This window comes from Hyla sarda, chromosome 4 (genome assembly GCF_029499605.1).
Source record: "Hyla sarda isolate aHylSar1 chromosome 4, aHylSar1.hap1, whole genome shotgun sequence".
Lineage (NCBI taxonomy): Eukaryota > Metazoa > Chordata > Amphibia > Anura > Hylidae > Hyla > Hyla sarda.
Genome location: NC_079192.1, coordinates 308,714,360 through 308,734,758, shown reverse-complemented (window position 1 = coordinate 308,734,758; position 20,399 = coordinate 308,714,360). Strand labels below are relative to the sequence as shown.

At 44.8% G+C, this 20,399-nt stretch overlaps 1 protein-coding gene across 2 annotated transcripts in view; it reads right to left on the bottom strand.

The window, feature by feature from the left end:
* Window positions 1–20,399, bottom strand: part of STK10 (serine/threonine kinase 10) — a 124,114-nt gene that overhangs the window by 85,704 nt on the left and 18,011 nt on the right. For both annotated transcript variants that reach the window (XM_056574824.1, XM_056574823.1), the window contains exon 2: window positions 1,857–2,021. In XM_056574824.1, coding sequence (XP_056430799.1) covers window positions 1,857–2,021 — 165 coding nt within the window. The remainder of the gene's footprint in view (window positions 1–1,856; window positions 2,022–20,399) is intronic.

Sequence of the window (20,399 nt, the reverse complement as noted above, 5' to 3'; positions counted from 1 at the left end):
AAAATTGAAAAGAAAACCGCAACTTAGAAAATTTTGGAAGTTTTTTTTTTCCACGCTGTACACTTTACTGTAAAAATGACATGTTTTCTTTATTCTGTGGGCCAATACAATTAAAATGATACCCATATTATTTGCTTTTCTATAATTGTACCGCTTTAAAAAAAAATCTCAAAACTATTTTAACAAAATTAGTATGTTTGAAATTGCCTTATTTTGACCACCTATAACTTTCTCATTTTTCCCTATATGGGGCAGTATGAGGGTTCATTTTTTGCACCGTGATCTGTAGTTTTTATTGGTACCAAGCTTGCTTGGGTTTTACTTTTTCAAATGTTTTTATAAATTTTATGGAATAAAATGTGACAAAAAAGCAGCAATTTTGGACTTTATTTTTTTTTTACGCCATTCATTGTACGGGATAATTAACAATATATTTTGATAGTTCAGACTTTTACACACGTGGCGATATTAAATATGTTTATACGTTTTTTTTACGCTTTTTTGGCAGTAAAAATGGGAAAAACTGATGATTTATATTTTTATTGGGGATGGGGATTTTTCACAATTTACTTTTTTTTTTTGCACTTTAAAAGTCCCCATAGGGGACTATTTATAGCAATCATTTGATTGCTAATACTGTTCAGTGCTATGTATAGGGCATAGCACTGATCAGAGCAGAAGATCACCGATAACACTGGTCTGCTCGATCTCAGACCAGAGCAGAAGACCCCTGGAGATGGACGGAGGCAGGTGAGGGGACCTCTGTCCGACATTACGGATGATCGGAACCCCGTGGCAACGCTGCGGGCAATCCGATCATCCATTTAAAGTACTGCACTGCTGCAGATGCCGTGATCTGTATTGATCACGGCATTTGAGGGGTTAATGGTGGGCATCTGAGTGATCACAGATGTCTGCCATTATCGGCGGGTCCCTGGCTGCTTATAGCAGCTGGGACCTGCCGCGCATGACGCGAGCACCAGTCGGGTGCTCGTGGTCATGGCGGAGCACAAATGTATGTCATGGTGCATTAAGTACCATGGCACCATGACGTACAATTACGTCAATTGTCATTAAGGGGCTAAGCCCGCTCACATGCGGGCCTGGTAAAGCAGCAGCTGCAGTGATAATTATTACCAGCCTGTACCAACAAGTTAGCGCAGATGAAACTGATGTCAGATTTCCTATAAGAACTGAAGAGTAATTTAAATGGACAGCTAGGACTACATATCTACATAAACCAGGTAACATTAACTGCAACCAGATGTCGCTATTTTGCCATTTCCTTAGACTCCACATAGAAGTTAACACAAGTTTTGCAAAATGGTGGCAAATAGTGTCACTCGCTATGCAGCTAACTTAGAGGTCACAAAAGTTTTGGCACAAACATCAAGGCATAGTGGACATCTATGCTAACCTCTAGCAATAAAGGGAACCCATCATCACTTTCATGTTGCCCTAAACACTAGCAGGCTCCAATGATACACTTAGCATTTCGAGGAATCATAGTTTTACAGCTGACAGGGAACGAAACGCTAAGTCATTGGGACAGTCGCCAGTGGCTTTTCCTCACACCTCCAGCCTGAGTAAAGTATCTCACTGTATGACCAAAAAGAGATCGATCTAGCAATCAAGGTTGACAGGGAAGGGAAAAGCCACAGGGGACTGCCCATGACTTCCCAGACAGCTTCATAACTATGAATCATCTGAATCATCCATCATTGTACAGAAGAAGCCTGTCAGTGTTCCACACTTCTCTTGGTTTGGGCAACATTAACTGGTGACCAGTTCCCTTTAAATGACTCTGAACATGTATTTATAAATTGACAACGAAACAGAAGTACAGAAGTACTTACCCACAACTTGTTGTCAAAATAATAAGCACCAAGTAGCTTTACAATGCCGGGGTGATTGCAGGTCGCAAGTATTTCTATTTCAACCATGTAGTCCTCCAGCTCCTCCTCATTTTTGGTGTCTATAACTTTGGCAGCAGCCAAGATGCCAGTTTCCTTGTTTTTAGCCTAAAAAACATAAGAAACCAATAAATAACTTAAAGAGTCTAAAACAGTTCATCAACATTAAATATTGCTAGGATTGCAAAAATAAAAATATGTCATCATTATATGATCTATGTGCCCCCCCCCCCCATCTGATCTGGAGAAGAACATGGCCACAGTGCTGAATCACTGGGTTTCCATGTATTGCGGTGCTCCCAGGCATGCAAGGGAAGTGCTACAGTACCTCAGATGGCTGGGGCAACACTGTGCAGAAAAAGACATTGCAGTGGCTGTAACCCTGAATCAGCAGTACAGCTTCTTCATTGTCAGGACCAGTGGGGAACCCAGAGGATGAATCCTAACCTATGCACTGTCAGCATATATACAATCACTTTATATGATGGGAATACCCTTGAAGTGTTTAAATTTACTGCATGAACTTCTTTTAACCCATAACTTCAAAAGACATATGAAACAAAAGAAAATTACAGAGTAGTGATCTCTAATGGGAATGACAGGATATTCACTACAAAGGAAGCTAAGAAACCAAAAGCAAAATCATACTTTAAAAATCCAGCACAAGAATATCTGTATAATACTCAACGGGCACATAAAAGTAGCACATAACTATCAAACACAAGCTGCAAATATTTCCACAAGAGGAAAAAACTTTAAAATGCAAAAGCACCGGGCATACTATCAGTATCTGACAGAAATAAGAATGGAAGGAGAATTCTGATGCTTTCCCCTATGCCCTGAGAATTCTCATGTGTAGTAAAAGTTCTGAGAAACTAGGATTTGTCTTGTCTGACAACGTTGCATGCTTGATAATAGGTGGATTAGATGCCTCTAATGTCTCTCTTGCCAGATATTTAGATTGGATGCTAAGAGACAGAACTGTGTAGTAGGTGACGGAATTACCAAGGCAACCATACAAAACTCAGCAGGTATCATGTGCGGTTCCTATTCTTAGTAATAGGTCTTGTGTACGATACTTGCTGGGAGAAATATGGTTGCCTTCGCAGCTATTTCACCCAATGTGCAGCGGTGTCTCTCCACGCATAGTCTGAAGATTAGAGGAACGCTTATCAGACAAAAGATCTTACATCCAGTAATTATAGTATGTGTCTATCCCAGCTTATATTTACACTCTTATTTTTTTTTTGAAACCCTGGGTATCGTGAAACAGACAAGCTCCCTAATCACAATGATACATTATTCACTTTGAAAGGCTACACTGCTTAAAGGGGTACTAACTTATGCCCTAGCCACAGGACCTCCTCTATGGGCTCTGCTACTTACCCGTCCTTGGCACGCCCTGGCCTTAACCCTCTGAGATGAGCTTAAGTGATGGTACACTCAACCAATCAGCAACTGAGACGGGAACTCAATCTTAGCCGGTGACTGGCAGAGCAGGCTGTCACTTGGGCTGGTCTCGGAAGGTGGGGGCCAGAACATCCCTTGAAGAGCAATGATTAATATAACTTCAGCTAGGAACGGGCCGTAAGTAATCAGAACGAACTCTGGCAGCTTGACTGATCGACCTGTAACTTAACGCTAGTTTTCTAGTGTGGCCATTTGCCCTAAAGTCCTTGAGAAAGCCACTGATTGTGGTGAAAAGTCGAGTGGGCGATGTGTTAATAATCACCTATCTGGTCCCTGGATTGTTGTGGACTGCAGCCACAACAGCATATACATGCACTTTAGATTGACATGCAGTGGCATTTGTTGCTTTATTGATTTTTGTTGTTTTGCTACACCAACGGGACCAGTGGGTAGAGGTTTTTAATCAGTTTATCGGCTTTAATTAAAGTTATGTTTTACAATTTGTTTAGTGGATGGGAAAAATGTGGGTACAAAGCATTGATAAATGTCCTCATTGAAAAATAAGCTCAATACTGTCTGCTGTCGTATCCTTGCCAGACCCTATTAATTAAAGTCGACCAAAACGGAGTCACCTAGTGACTCCGTTCGGGTAATTTTCTGACCATATGAGACACTTACCCCGGAGTGGAAATCATGGTCTGCTGCATGGTACGGGCTAAAAGTTAGATACGGTCGGAAAATGACCTGAAGAAGTCACTAGGGGACTCCGCTAGGGTCACTATGGAGTCCAGCACAGATACGGCAGCAGGTGTGTCGAATTTGTGCCACGAAGGTATAAAATGTAGTGTGAATGCACCCTAAGTAATGTAAAGAATATACAAAGGTACTTTACTTTTTATGTCAATTTTCCTTCTTATGAAAACTATAAAATGGAATTTAAAAAGGTAATTATACACTTTAAACGGCTTTGTTATGGAGCACAGAAATTCTCCAGTCTTCTTGGTGGAGTAAATTTAATTAGTTTTCCTGTAAGCGCTTGTGGTGTCCCAGTACAGGTCATGTCCTGTCCCTTTTGTCTGGAGTCCCCTCAGACAGAGTCCCTCCATGCTAATGGGCTCTCCTGAAGGGCTAAACCCTAGTCGCCTCTTAATATGCAATATTTAATGTATATATTTATGTATTTAATCTAGGATACCTCTGTATAGGACCTTAGAGGTCACATGTCTTTAATTTATGTTATGCTATGATTTAAGGACCTTTGGGTCATGTGATATACCCAGAGTTCCAGAGGTCAGGACTGACAGGTTTGGCTATCCAATAAGCTTTGTCCCACCCCCTTAATATATAAGGGGCTGCTGCCACTAAATTCTCTCTCTTGTTCCTGGCACTTAAAGAAAGCACATCTCAGCACAAATCATCAATTCAAGCTAGGCCTGAAGCCTTATCTTCCGCAGCCACTAAACCGTGAGTTTTCCAGCTCAAAACTACTAAAATCCTGTGTGACTACTGCAACTCAATTAGTGGCTAGCAAATCAAAGCTCATTATACTTAGAAGTCCCAGCAAACCTGTGAGGAACCTGAACTACGGTCCTCTATACAAATACTGTTTTGTTACCTTCAGTTGCATAAAATATGCAGTAAAGTTTATTCCGGTTTTCATCAATATCTGCTGTGGACATTCAATTATTTCTCCCTACCGTTTCTGGGACAGTCGGCGGTAGGACCATTACCCTAAGGAAACCTCGCGACACGACAACAAAGGGTTAATACCAACATACCCTACACTATTACCTGCACTACCCAGTCACCACACGCTGAACAAATGGTAGAGAATCCAGGATATGTTTAAAAGACAGGCTTATCAGCTATTGCATATAAAATATGATGAAAACATTAAGCCATGCTTTACTTTCTATTAATGCAATTCAAACATTAACCATGAAAGCACAACACCTAGTGAATAGAAAGCCGCCATGTCTCCCCATCCATTGGAGCATTGAGGGAGGGCATTTTAACTTCAAATAAAGTGTGAGAACTAAAGTAAAAGTTAGAAAGCACCTATTAATTATACAGCACTTGTACAAGAGCCAACATAATACTCCTTTAAGAAGCCTTCCAGATTTTCCTGTACTGCTATGTCTGTACACATTCAGCTAGCTTACATTGTGGGTGTGCCCGCATGTATATACACATTACACGAGAAAGCTACTGAGCTCAGCAGGCCTGAACATAACCTGGCACGGACAGTGCACTGGCCAAGGGTATGACTGCACAATTCTACAGAACTGAGGCAAATGTAGATGTTATTTAGAAAAAAAATAATAATAAATTATATATTTTTATGCCTCTAGTAATAGGCTCTAAACCAAAGCCGGTAGGAGCTCAGGTTTCCTAGGGACCACTGCTCTTCCAGTGTGGGCAACTACAGATGAGCACGCCCCCTCCCATAGGCTTTCATTGAGGGGCGGAGCGTGACGTCACACGGGCGCGGAGGCGTGACGTCATAAGCAGTCCTCTGTGGTCGCCGGGAATCAGATAGGGGATAAGAGATAAGATAGGGGATAAGATGTCTAAGCACCGGAGAACCCCTTTAAGGTACGGGCAAATGCCAGTTTTTTGTAAACTTCTGCTGCCATTAGATTTGGCAGATTCATTAAGAGGCATGACACCACACCGATTAGCTGTTTACCTGAGGTACAGGAGACCACATATACGTGAACAATTGTGTACTGGCCATGCTAGGTCCCCTTCATTCTGTCACCTTGGATGTTCTGGAGTTTGAAAGTTGATCATTTATATTTACTGAACTGATAAAGAAGAATGATAACAGACGTAAACCTCACATGGGAACTAGAAAATAACCGGCTACACAAGTTTTCTCTTATTATTATTATAGCAGACGTTCAGAATGTAAGAATCAAGATCTACCTTAAACTTAAAAGTAAAAGAATGCCAGTTTACAAGAGCTCCAGATAAAGACTTATGCATTAGGTTTACAAAGACAATAATCATATAAATAAATGACCTACATTAAATGTATAGAAGTCACCTTATTTAAAAATCTGCCCATCTTGGGAAAGGAAAAATAGCCTAGCTCTTAATGGACACGTGTCATATTCAAAGAAAATGTTTCTATGGGACAAACATGGATTTGGTGAAACAATAATATTATATATTATTCCCCCCTGTGGGCTGGTGTCTTGGAGGCAGTGGTGGCCGCCTGGCGCTATGCCAGTGTTAGGTTAGGGACCCACTCTGACTAGGTGGCCTTGACGTGGTGAGTGGGCTTGTACTTTTTGATCAAAATGTAAACTAACAACCTGTTACTTTTTTAAATTATGCTGAGAAGCAAGTAGATGGGGGGGGGGGCGGGGAATTATCTGATTATCGGCAAGGTAATTGCCAAAACCGTCCAAAACCGTGAATATTGGCCAATAATATTGGTCAAACCGATAATCGATTGATCCCCAATTTGTAGTCTCCCTTCTTTCATGGCCAGCACTCCACCCGATCGGCCCAGGCGTTTTTAATTAGCAGGAGACTGCATATGGGTTTCCTCCTTACATTTTCCCAGTCCTCTGGCAGGGAGCACATGGAAAGTGTTCACACTGGTGCGGTTCTCTGTGGCAGCCATTGTTTCTGTGATGCTTTGTCTGTGGGGTGGACCGGCCCAAAATCAGGGGCTTGGTCGGGCAGCAGTGAGGCTGCCCGGCCACTGGGTCGTTCACCCTGTGGGCATGGTGTCTCAGAGGCGGTGGTCGCCGCCCGGCGAGTGGGTTTGTACTTTTTAATCATAGTGTTTACTAACAACCTGTTCATTTTTTAAATTATGCAGAGAAGCAAGTAGATCAAAATACAAATGGTGGATGTGCGGCTGTGTTTCTCTATTTGTATAATATTATATACACTGCTCAAAAAAATAAAGGGAACACTTAAACAACACAATGTAACTCCAAGGCAATCACACTGTCCACTCAGGAAGCAACACTGATTGACAATCAATTTCACATGCTGTTGTGCAAATGGAACAGACAAAGGGTGGACAATTCTAGACCTCATGTGGCTGGAGTGTGTCAGCAGTTCCTGCAAGAGGGAGGCATTGATGCTATGGACTGGCCCACACATTCCCCAGACCGGAATCCGATTGAGCACATCTGGGACATCATGTCTTACTCCATCCACCAACGGCACAGATGCTTTAGTCCAAGTCTTGGAGGATATCCCTCAGGAGACCATCCGCCACCTCATCAGGGACATGCCCAGGCATTGTAGGGAGGTCATACGGGCACGTGGAGGCCACACACAATACTGAGCCTTATTTTGACATGTTTTAAGGACATTACATAAAAGTTGGATCAGCCTGTAGTGTGGTTTTCCGCTTTGATTTTGAGTGTGACTCCATATCCAGACCTCCATGGGTTGATAAATTTGATTTCCATTGATCATTTTTGTGTGATTTTGTTGTCAGCACATTCAACTATGTAAAGACGAAAGTATTTCATAGGATTAGTTCATTCATTCAGATCTAGGATGTGTTTTCTTAGTGTTCCCTTTATCTTGAGCAGTGTATTTCCATAACTATTAAAATCTTAGATATGACATATTTATCAAAGTGGCACAGAACTGAATCAGACACATCTGTAGAATCTCTAGTCTAAGTTTTCCTTGTCTACTCCAGGCTTAGACCTTTTTCTAATAAAGCATACTCCCTTGTCTGTTGAGGTGCAGTTTCTGTTGGTTTGGTGCTAGGGATGTCCCGATACCATATTTTTTTTTTAACCGGGTAGCAATACACATGTATACACTGATCAATGCTATGCCATAGTATAGCACTGATCAGTGTTATCAGCGCTCCTTTACCACTGCCTTCCATGGCTGGCTGCAGTGCTGGGAGCAATGATCGGACGGGACGGAGCACGCTAAGGGACCTCCAGCCATCCTTTCAGCTGATCGGGACACCGCGATTTCACCGCAGTGATCCCAATCAGCATCCCTGGGCTAATCGGCAGTTAATCTTTGGACTTTAAGTAGAAATGGTTCATGCTGGACATCAGCATGATCGGTGATATCCGGCAGAACACATCTTAAAGTTGCTGAAGAAAAGTTCTATGGAGTACTTGAAACGCGTCCAGCTCCGCTACTAACGCCACATATATCCAGCCTCTATATTGGAATACAGCTATTGCGCTTATACGGCATCCGCTAAGCCCCAGGCACTTCTGCGCATTGCCACGGCCATGAGGACGCCACATACCCTCTGACTGCATCGGGGATTACCTGTACAGCCTCAAAAAAACCTGGATCTTTCATTAATGCTGTAACTTCAGAGACGGCTGAGTCTCTATCAGCATATGCCACACATAATAAGACCGTGAATTTGAACATTCTCTCCACGCATTCTACGCAATTTGGAAAAATTCACGGCTCATTGAAGCGCTGCAGTCCCCATCATTGAAGCCCACTATGACCGCTATCCATATGAGACGGCAGAGTCTCTAAGCGGCGATCTATCCTTCAGCAATTCAGTACTGCAAGTATACTTAACATTGCTACTGTTTGTTCATAAACACTGCTAGTATACCAGACATTGCTACATTGTTACCACGCAATAATTGTTACATTGTTGCCAATGGACACCACTCATTCTACAAACAGCGCATTGAACAGTACAATTCTGCACTTTACATATTCGTTCCTATTCAAAAGACAGGTGCACCACTATTTAATTTTATTCTTACAGGCTGGAATATCCACAGACGTGTGGCTTTTATATTGATTGTATTTTATTATATATTTATATTATAATGTATTGTATGCCATCTATGTAATTTTATAATTCATCAAATTGTATTTTGTGTCCCCGCTGACCCACAAGGGCCCTGTGCGTCACAGAGCACATTACATATTTTTTACAATTAATTAATAAATGTCTATCCAGTATTCAAGATCCTGAGCCTCAATTTTCCTTTTAATCCTTTTAATCATTATATTTTTATAGTTCGAACATTTCCACATGCGGCGATACCACATGTTTATTTTTTTTATTATGATTACATATTTTTTATATGGAATTTGGGAAAAGGGGGGGGGGGTGATTCAAACTTTTAATAGGGAATTATAGGGCTGTTAGTTTAACCTCCGTTGTATGTAAATTGTTTGAGGGTTTTCTAAGAGATGCTATTTTGGAGTATCTTGATAAAAATAAATGTATGACTCCATATCAGCATGGCTTTATGAGGGATCGGTCCTGTCAAACTAACCTGATCAGCTTTTATGAGGAGGTGAGCTCCAGACTGGACCAGGGGCAATCGCTGGATGTCGTATATCTGGATTTTTCCAAAGCATTTGATACGGTGCCACATAAAAGGTTGGTGTATAAAATGAGAAGGATGGGGCTTGGGAGAATGTGTGTAAGTGGGTAAGTAACTGTGATAGGAAACAGAGGGTGGTTATTATTTATTGGTACTTATTCTGATTGGGTGACTGTTACTTGTGGGGTACCACAGGGGTCCATCTTGGGTCCTGTTCTGTTTAATATATTTATTAATGACCTTGTATAGGGGTTGAATAGTAAAGTAGCAATCTTTGCAGATGATACTAAACTCTGTAAAGAGATGAACACTATAGAGGACAGAGCACTGTTACAAATGGATCTGGATAGATTTGGGCTGAGAAGTGGCAAATGAGGTTCAACACTGATAAATCTAAGGTAATGCTCATGGGGAGGAAAAATCTGGGCTGGGATTATGAATTAAATGGGAGAACACTTGGGACAACTGACATGGAAAAGGACTTATGAGTCTTAGTTAATAGTAAATTTTGTTGTAGTGACCAGTGTCGGGCAGCTGCTGCAAAGGCTAATAAAATCATGGGGTGCATCAATAGGGGCATAGATGCCCACGACAAGGAAATAATTCTACTGCTGCAAAATCACTAGTCAGACCACACATGGAATACTGTGTACAGTACTGGGCACCAGTGTACAAGAAAGATATAGTGGAGCTGGAGAGAGTTCAAAGATGGGCAACCAGAGTAATACGGGGAATGGGAGGACTACAGTACCCAGAAAGATTATCAGAATTAGGGTTATTTAGTTTAGAAAAAAGAAGGCTTAGGGGAGACCTAATAACTATGTATAAATATATCGGGGGCAGTACAGAGATCTCTCCCATGATCTATTTATACCCAGGACTGTATCTATAACAAGGGGGCATCCTCTACGTCTAGAAGACAGAAGGTTTCTACTCCAGCACAGACGGAGGTTCTTTACTGTAAGAGCAGTGAGACTGTGGAATTCTCTGCCTGAGGAGGTAGTCATGGTGAACTCTGTAAAAGAGTTCAAAATGGGTCTGGATGCATTTTTGGAGAGTAATAACATCGCTGGTTATGTATACTAGATTTATAGGGACAGAATGTTGATCCAGGGATTTATTCTGACTGCCATATTTGGAGTCGGGAAGGAATTTTTACCTCTAGTATGAGGGTTTTTTGCCTTCCCCTGGATCAACTCAACTCAGTAGGGACTCATTTGCGATATAGATTGAACTTGATGGACTCTGGTCTTTTTTCAACCTCATGATCTATGTTACTATGTAATATGGAAGGGGTTAATGGGTGTTTTTTTTACATTTTTTTTTTTGTTTTTTTACACTTTTAGTCCCCTTAGGGGACTTTTAGGAGGAATCGGTAGATTCCATAGAACCACACTGACCTGTGTTCTCTGTGCCTGATTGATAAAGCCTGGTTCAGACAGGCTTAATCAATCACAGAGCCGGGAAAGCAGCAGCAGGTGAGGTAAGCCCTTCGGCTACCTTCACAGTGGAACGCCCCCCTGCGATTGCGCTGTGGGGGGGGGGGATAGGGGGGCGAACCACCCCACTGGGCCACCAGGGATGGTTTGGTTTAAATATCCCTTTAGATGCTGCTATAAACTTTGACAGCGGCGATCTAAAAGGGTTAATAGCTGTCTGCGGCTCTCAGCTATTAACGGCGTGTCAGCTATTAACGGCGGCCCCCAGCTTCAAGAATCAGCTGGGGGCCATGCGGTGTGGCACGGGCTTGAGTCATACACCACTTGCCGTGTCTGAAAGAGTCAGCCCGTCCTTAGACGGCAACCGGTTAAAGTTTACTGCATATCGTGTGGTCAGAAGAGAGAACAACAGAACTGTTTGGATGTCATATAACACACCAAGTTTGGAGGAGAAACTGCACTGCACATTAGAGCCCTGCTCGGGACTGTTTTTTCAATCCCACTCCTGATGATTTTTTTGAACAATCCCGCCCACTCCTGCAGGGTGTTTGCTCCACTCCCGCACGCTCCTGCAACATTTGTGTCCAATCCCACCTACTTCCGCTAACATAGGAATGTACAGACACTAGGGTGCAATGCTCTGCACCCTCATATAGGAATGTACAGACCTATAGGCATATATATGAGGGTGCAGAGCATGCTTTGCACGCCCCTACCCCTCAAATAGGAATGTACAGACACTAGGGAGCAGAGCTCAGCAAATATCCTCATATCCTCATGTTTATAGCAGTGTGTAACTGTGTACCCTCATTTGTAAAGCAGTGCATGTATCCCCATTTGAATAGAAGTGCACTGCCAAGGCCCTGGGACTGGGAGGAACACCGACCGATGCAGTTAGTGCTCCTTCTGCACTCACATACCTGGCCGGGCCCACAGCACACTGTGAATTGTGTGTGAAGTGTGAAGTGTGAACAGTTACTTGCATTAACATTGGTAGCAGTGTGAAATCGGATTATTTAAGCACGAGCCCATCACGGCCCGCCCCCTCATGACATCACCCCCCCTTCAATGCAAGTCTATGGAAGGGGAGTCACGCCCCCTCCCATAGACTTGTTTTGAGGGGGCAGGGCATGACGTCATGAGGGTAAGGCTGTGATGTCACAATGCTCTGCCCCCTGCACTGCCCATCATCAACCTCAGAGAAAACTTAGCTCTGGGCTGCTGCAGGAGGGATCGCGGGGGTCCCCAACTGTGGGCCCCCCGCGATCAGACATCTTATCCCCTATCCTTTGGATAGGGGATAAGATGTCTAGGGGCGGAGTACCACTTTAAGTAAATTGGGAAAATCCACAGCAAATCCATTAATATACTGCAACAGTAGTGAAGTTTATTCTTACAAAATTGTGTACATTATGGTCTTTTGATCTTTCTTGCAGCACTGCTAATCCAGAAGGATTATATATAGTCTTCTGTAACACCCTAAGGAATTCAACTGCAAATTGAGCAATCCTGTGTAATGGAGAAGATACTTTCTACTATAATGTGTTCACACACTGCAGCAAAACCCCAATATAAGGAGGAAGGCTACAGAAAGGGAAATACTATCACTGAAGGGAGGGACACATCAATCACAACCACAATGTATGAGGAAGTACATTTTAACCCTTTATATAATAACATCCTAGTTTATATCCCTTCTGCCTAATCTTTGTACCAGGGACGCTGCTAGACTTTGCAAATACCTGTGGAACCTTTAGGACACGAGTTAAGACAAGAAGGCGATTCTGCTAGTGTAAGGGTATGATATATACCAGCAACAATCTTCACTTTAAGGGTCTATTCACACGTACAGTATTCTGTGCAGATTTGAAGCGCAGGATTTAAAGCTGTGTTCAGTTTACATTGAAATCTGCAGCAGAACATCCTGCGCATCAAATCTGCACAGAATACTGTACGTGTGAATAGACCATTAATATCCTTCCCTATCTGGATCAGACAGTCATATCTTCAAGGTTGATTTCGATGTTCCGCGCTTTTACGCCAAATATTTCCACAGCCACATTTTACCCCTTGCCTGATAAACCACAGTGCTGTCAACGCCACCCATGACAGTCACAATGCCCTTATTATTAGGTAGCTATAACATGCCCAATGCCAACCAACATGCACCTTTACTAAGGCAAGCATCCAATGGGGTTTGTGCAATTTATAAAGCCAAAGTTATGACTTTACAGAGTTTTCCTATCAAAATGTTTTATGATCTGTTGATAGGAAAGAAATTCTACACATTGTAATCCAGTGGAAGATGTTTATAAACACTATTGTGGCTATACATAGCAAACAGCACAGGGAGATCCCAGCAGACAGCATCACTCCTCAGGAGATCACCAAGAGGTTTGGGTAGTCACTGAAAACACGCTAACATAGAAATACATATACAGCCTTACTGCATCATGCTGGCAGACGGGCAACCGCCCCAAGAGGAACTCCAGAGACTCAGGGTTGGAACATCCTAATTAGAAATTTGATTGGGTCACAGTTTCCAATATCAATACCATTAGAGGGGTATTCATATGTCATAAAGTAATGGCATATCGCTAGCATATGGAGTCACTCTATGAATGGTGGGGTCTGACCACTCATGAGAGATTTTTTCTGTACAGTGATGCTCCTAGCTATCCAGGGAACTGTAGCTGGTCCCATTAACTTGCACAAGGTTGCTGTGCAGAGGAAATACAGTGAACGGGACATTGTGCTACAGCAGCTGTTCATCCACTTCATTATCAAGATCAATGGCCATCACAGGTCTGTTACAAGTACAATACGTGGGAAGCCTACGGCTGAATTTGTGGGAGGGGCCGGGTGTATTTAACGTTCGGCCTCTCTGCAAGCCGGCACGTTCATCGCACAGCGTTGGGTACGTCACAGGAAGGGACGTCAGCAAGCGGGGACTTCCGGTTCCGGTCGGAGAGCGGCGTGCGTTGAGCGAGGGTACACGCATCGGTCTCCAGGACTGAATCCAGAGGACGGGTAAGTGCTGGCTACAGGTGCCTTTATAGTGGTCACGCTCGTGGAACATACAGCTCCGCAAACGGTTCCTCGCCAGGGGGGACGGCAGGTTCGCAGCCAGCTGATTCTGCCGGGGACGCATAGATGGCAGTGCTAGAGTCTGAGGGGGGGGGGGGGGTTGATTGGCGGCACACATCCGTTATTTCATGAGTAATTTCCGGCGGTGGTTGGTTGTGACAGGGCACGTGCCAAATGCATATCGCTGACAAACATAAGGAGGGCATAAGGTCTTCAATCCTGACGATGGTTATAAATTATTATGTGGCTGGGTATTGTTATATTATGCATTTATACTTTATAGGCATAAAAGTGCGGGGGACAAGTCCTGGCAAAACAGTCAAAACTCATAGGTATGTTCCAAGGTATATGTATTAGCACTGGGAACCGGTAGTTGTCAATTGATGCACATTACTGAGATACACTGACAGCAATGGTTGATTTGACAAGGCACAGGCTGTGACTACTCTAGAGATGTGATCACGGGGACACCACGTGCAGTGGGGCAGATCCCAGTATACTACAATAGAACAGGAGCAAACACAGGCCAAACCTCTGAAACAACTATTGGCTTCGGACGCATCAGGACAGGCATGCGCAGGTGTACGCACATGCAGAGGTGTGAGTGCAGATGCGTATGCATGTACATGTGGGTGTGCATAGACGTACATGTACAAAAAAAAAAAAAATAAATAAATATATAAAAAAATAATAAATAAAAAAAGGGGGAGGAGTGTTACTCCTTGGACAGGCCCCATGACTAGCTTCACAGGACATACAGAACGCCACACAGGAGCAGATATTATTGACACTCCCGCACGACAAGGACTACTGACACGTGGCTAGAGCACACCGTATAGCTCACGTTACGGCACTCATAGGAGTAACCAGCAACCGTATTCCGACACGATTTAGGGGCAGCAGTCCACAGCTGGTCATCTTTGACTCGTTTCCAGGTGTGCTACTGACACGTTTTTTCAGAGCATACCACACGTGATGCACATATGTAGGAGTTTAACCTGTTATCCTGACACGCTTTCAGGGGGTAACCTACAGCCAGGTTTGCTACTGACACGTCTTTCAGAGCATACCACACGTTACGCACATTTGTAGGAGTTTAACCCGTTGTCCTGACACGATTTCAGGGGGGTAACCTACAGCTGGTTTGCTACTGACACGTCTTTCAGAGCATACCATCACGTTACACACATGAATAGAAGTGAACCATTACCCTGACACGCATGCAGGGTGGCGGGGGGATATAACAGTTATTGGCTGCTGACACGTTTTCAGAGCGTACCATACGTCATACATGTGTAGGAATTTAACCCGTTGTCCTGACACGTTTTCAGGGGGGTAACCTACATCTGGTTTGCTGCTGACACGTTTTCAGAGCATACCACACGGTACACGCACGATTAAGCGCAGATCCACTTATCCTGACACGTTTCTTCAGGAGGGTAGCTACGACTGATTGCTGCTGACACGTCTTCAGAGCAATACACAGCAACAACAAGTAATCATACTATCTCCTGAAAACATCTAGCAGGACGGAACCACGACAAGACAGTTGCTGACATATTTTCAGAGCAATTCGCACGAGGCAACACGTTGCGTTCACACGGGTCACGACAGGGGCTTGTGCTTCTTCAGGCCTTAGAACTTTATGTGCAGATATGTCACGGTGGTATCAATGTTGGCGGCTTCACTGTTCCACGATCATGGTTTTCACGACAATTGGGATGGTCTAGTATAGTCACGGTTACCGGGCCAGGAGAGTTGTTCCAGGTAGTACACGGTGAGGTGGTAGGCACCTGAGCCGATAGTAGGAATATTATAGCATGTTTAATATATCGTGTTGTCCTAGGTCCTTGCCTGACGGTTGACGGTGGTAGTTGGCAGGTTAGTAGCAGAAGGGGTTATCAACTAGAATCGGGAGGCATACATGGTTTTCATGTTTCATTAATCTCTCCCCGGCACCCGTCATGGCCCGGACAGGTGGTGGCATCATGTCGAACGCATCAGACATTGAAGACACGTTGTCTGTCCCAGAAACCCCTGCCAGGAGTTCCGAGCAGGGAATAGGCACTGCGTACAGATCCTGGACAATTCCCAGATTGATGGAGGAGCTTCGCAAGAAGGGAATTCCATTTCCGGCGTCAGCTAGGAAAGCGGAATTATACAAGCTGCTAATATCAGGACAGGAAGCGAGCGGCAGTCAGCAGGACATGTCGGGGCAGACAGTGGCCACGTCCCTGGCACAACTGCATTCTATGATGAACAGCATGATGTCCTCTTTGTCCAGCCTGGAATCCAGAATGGACACATTCGAGAGGGGTAGTGCGTCCCAAGCATCAGTCCCCCTTGCGGCGGTTGCACCCGCAACCCCAGCTACACCCGTGGTGGCAGCTCCTGTAGGTAGGGGAATAACACCTCCAAAAATCACGCCATCACACTTCATTCCCGCTTCCATCCGTAAGGATATTCTGGACGGCAAGGACGTTAACCTGGCATCCTTGCTTATCAGCACTCAAGACGTCACTGAGACGAAGACGGTAGCATGTGGGGAGGTCTCGGTGGTCTTCAAGAGCAAGGATGCCAGGTTAAACCGCAAGCTCACAATAGTAGAGTTTGTGATTGCTTTCAGTCTATACAGGGATGTGATCTGCACAGAGAAACCAGAGAGGAGGGAGGAGCTGGATCTGTATTTATACAAATTATCAGAGTTTGCTTACAAATATGGCGGGTCGTACTTCTACGAGTACCACAAGTCCTTTGCGGCAAAGGCTGCGGCAGGGGTCAGTCAGTTCGCTTACGAAACAGACTGGGGAGTGGTGGACACCGAACTGTTTTGTAAGCATTTTGCTGGGTTGAAGGCACCGACCTGCACCATCTGCCAGTCTATTTCGCACACAGCCCCGTGGTGTTCCAGCATCAGTCATGAGCCAGAGCCAAGTACCAGTAGGGGGGTCACGGCTTCTCCTGCTCCCGGGCACAAGTTCTCGACTGCTGTAGACAAACTGGGGCGCCCTGTGAGGTACCTGGGCAGGAGCCAGGTGTGCAACAACTACAACTTGGCGAGTTGCAATTTCAGCAGCTGCAGGTTGTTGCATGTGTGCTTGCTTTGCTTCCGGGCCCATCCCAGCTCAATGTGCTCTCAGAAGTCACAGCAGTCTTGACTAGGCGGGGTCCAGGTGGATGCGTTGGCTGGTGTGTTGGCAGATCACCCGGAACAAGACTGGGTACAATGGTTACTCACAGGCTTTAGGACGGGTTTCCACACAGGCTTAGTGTCTTTACCTCAATCTACTTTTGAGTGTGAGAATTTACGGTCAGCCACGCAACAACCCCAGGTCGTTACGGAATTAATTCAACAGGAGTTGACCAAAGGCTTCATCATCGGGCCATTCCAGACGTCACCGTTCGAAGTTTGGAGGGTCAGTCCGGTCGGGGTGGTGACAGGAAAATTCTCCAATAAAAAACGTTTAATTTATGATTTATCTGCCCCATATTCCTCTGTAGTACCCAGTTTGAATGCCCTGATCCCATCTGAAGAATTTGCTATGAAATATGCTTCAGTCGACCTCGCTATACAAGCCATTCTTCAGTTGGGACCAGGTACATGGTTAGCAAAGGCAGATATTGCCGATGCCTTCAAGTTGCTACCAATAGCAGAAGAGCTGTGGAAGTGGTATGGCATAAAATGGCAGGGCATGTACTATTTCGCCTCAAGACTAACGTTCGGCTCCAAGAGCAGCCCGTGGTTGTTCGAACAGCTGGCACGAGCCTTGCACTGGGTACTGGTAAATGTGTCAGGTTGTAGACACGTCATACATTACTTGGACGACTTTCTCCTGTTAGATCCCCCAGGCGGTAATCCCAACAGTCTGCTAGCACTGAGGTCTTTATTCGACACCCTGGGTATACCAGTATCTCATGGGAAAACGGAGGGACCATCAGTCAAGATTACATTCCTAGGTGTGGTACTAGACACAGAGAGTATGCAGGCCAGCCTGCCCGCAGACAAACTCAGTAGAATCAAAGAAACCATCCAGAAATTCATGAGAACACGAGTGACATCAAGGGTTGAACTCCAGAGCTTGCTAGGCATGCTGGCTTTCGCGATGCGGATAATTCCGCAGGGTAGATCTTTTGTATCAAGGTTGTTGGCACTACTGTCACTAGCAACAAAGTCAGTTAGTCAGGTCAAGTTAGGTCCTGAGGCGTTGGCAGACTTACACATGTGGCATGATCACATCAGTCAGTGGAATGGGGTTTCAATTTTCTTGCCAGCTGTCACTATCGACTCCCCTAAGGTGTACACGGATGCCACAGGCACACTGGGTTTCGCAGCAATCCATGGCGATCAGTGGATGGCCAGCCGATGGCCACCGGAGGTTATGGATGTCCCTGGGTTCAGCCGCACTTCCGCCTTGTTCGAAGTGTATCCCATAGTGGCAGCAGCACACGTCTGGGGATCCTCATGGTCCAATTCCACGGTCACGTTTTTCTGTGACAATTTGGCCACAGTACAGACAGTTAACAAGGGCAGATCCAAATCATTACAGGTCATGAGTTATTTGCGCAGGCTGGTATGGATAGCACTACAACACAATTTCAACTTCATTGCAGTACACATAGCGGGAACTTGCAACACAGCGGCTGATGCCTTGTCTAGGGGTAACTATGATCTTTTTTTTCAGGTCTCACCAGGTGCGGAGCCAGTAGCCACCACAGTGCCTTCACATCGGGTGCTAACCCTGGATTGAGGCGTTACTCCCTGATAGCAGAAACTTTAGTGAAGAGTTCATTAGCCCCAAAGACAAGGAAGGCTTACGCAGCAGCCATCAGCTTATATAGCTCGTTTCTGGACAGACACGCCTTGCCTTGGGGCTTTAGCATTTCCACTATACTACAGTTCATTGCCTTTTGCCACTCTGACCTGAGCTTGTCATACAACTCCATCAAGTTGCATATATCCGGGATTCAACACTACCATGCATTACAATTCCCTGAGGAGCCTTCCATATGCTCAATACATCTCATCAAAGCTGCATTAAAAGGGGTTAATTCTAACTCCATCCCGCGGGTGGGTACACGGCAACCTATCACAGGGGAAATCTTCAGAGACATGTCGACTCTTCTCGACTCCGCCCCGTTCGGGTGGTTTCATACCAAGGTTATCAAGGTCGGCATATATTTAGCGCTCTATGGGTTTTTGAGGCCTGGGGAGATCACTTGTGCGTCACGTTCAGCACCTTTCGTGGACAAAGGCCAACTTAGCGTCAAGCAAAGTCATGCAGAGCTGACACTACGGGTCACAAAAACCTGCAGGGAGTCCACTGTGGTGCGGTATTATCCCTCCGGCAACCCCTGGTGCCCCCTAGCAGTACTCGCGGAGTGGGTAAACATCATGAATGGCAAACCGGAGGTAAGGCCATTGCTGCCATTTGATTCAGCTCCCCTCACCACCGCTCAGTTTGTCAGTCATGTACGCACATTGATTAGGCTGTTAGGTCTTGACCCACGCTGCTACTCAGGACACTCGTTCCGCATTGGAGCAGCCTCCAAACACGGAGTACCGGTCCATATACTTAAAAAATTAGGAAGATGGAACTCAGATGCCTATGCGGCATACATTCCCAACCCCCAGTTAGAAATGGCGGATGTATTCAGATTTTTAGTGCTGTAACAAATAAAAGTCATTTGCTTTCACCATTTACCTAACCGTGTTATCATTTTTTGCCCACTATAGGCGTGCCCTCGTTCGCGGTTTGGGCACAATTCAACCGCTGTTAAGATTCAGTAATAAGGGTCAGTTAGTATCAGTCCAGGTTAAGGCATGTGTGTTCAGTGGCAGGATGTGTTTTACAGGTGGACGAGTTGTGAAACAAACAGATCAAGACAAGCATTGGTAAGTACGTCCAATTCCACTATCATGGGCCACGACCACAAGTGGGAAGCCTACGGCTGAATTTGTGGGAGGGGCCGGGTGTATTTAACGTTCGGCCTCTCTGCAAGCCGGCACGTTCATCGCACAGCGTTGCCCACCCTCCCAAACCCATTTTTCATTTATCACCAATAGGGCATGCCCACTATAGGCGTGCCCTCGTTCGCGGTTTGGGCACAATTCAACCGCTGTTAAGATTCAGTAATAAGGGTCAGTTAGTATCAGTCCAGGTTAAGGCATGTGTGTTCAGTGGCAGGATGTGTTTTACAGGTGGACGAGTTGTGAAACAAACAGATCAAGACAAGCATTG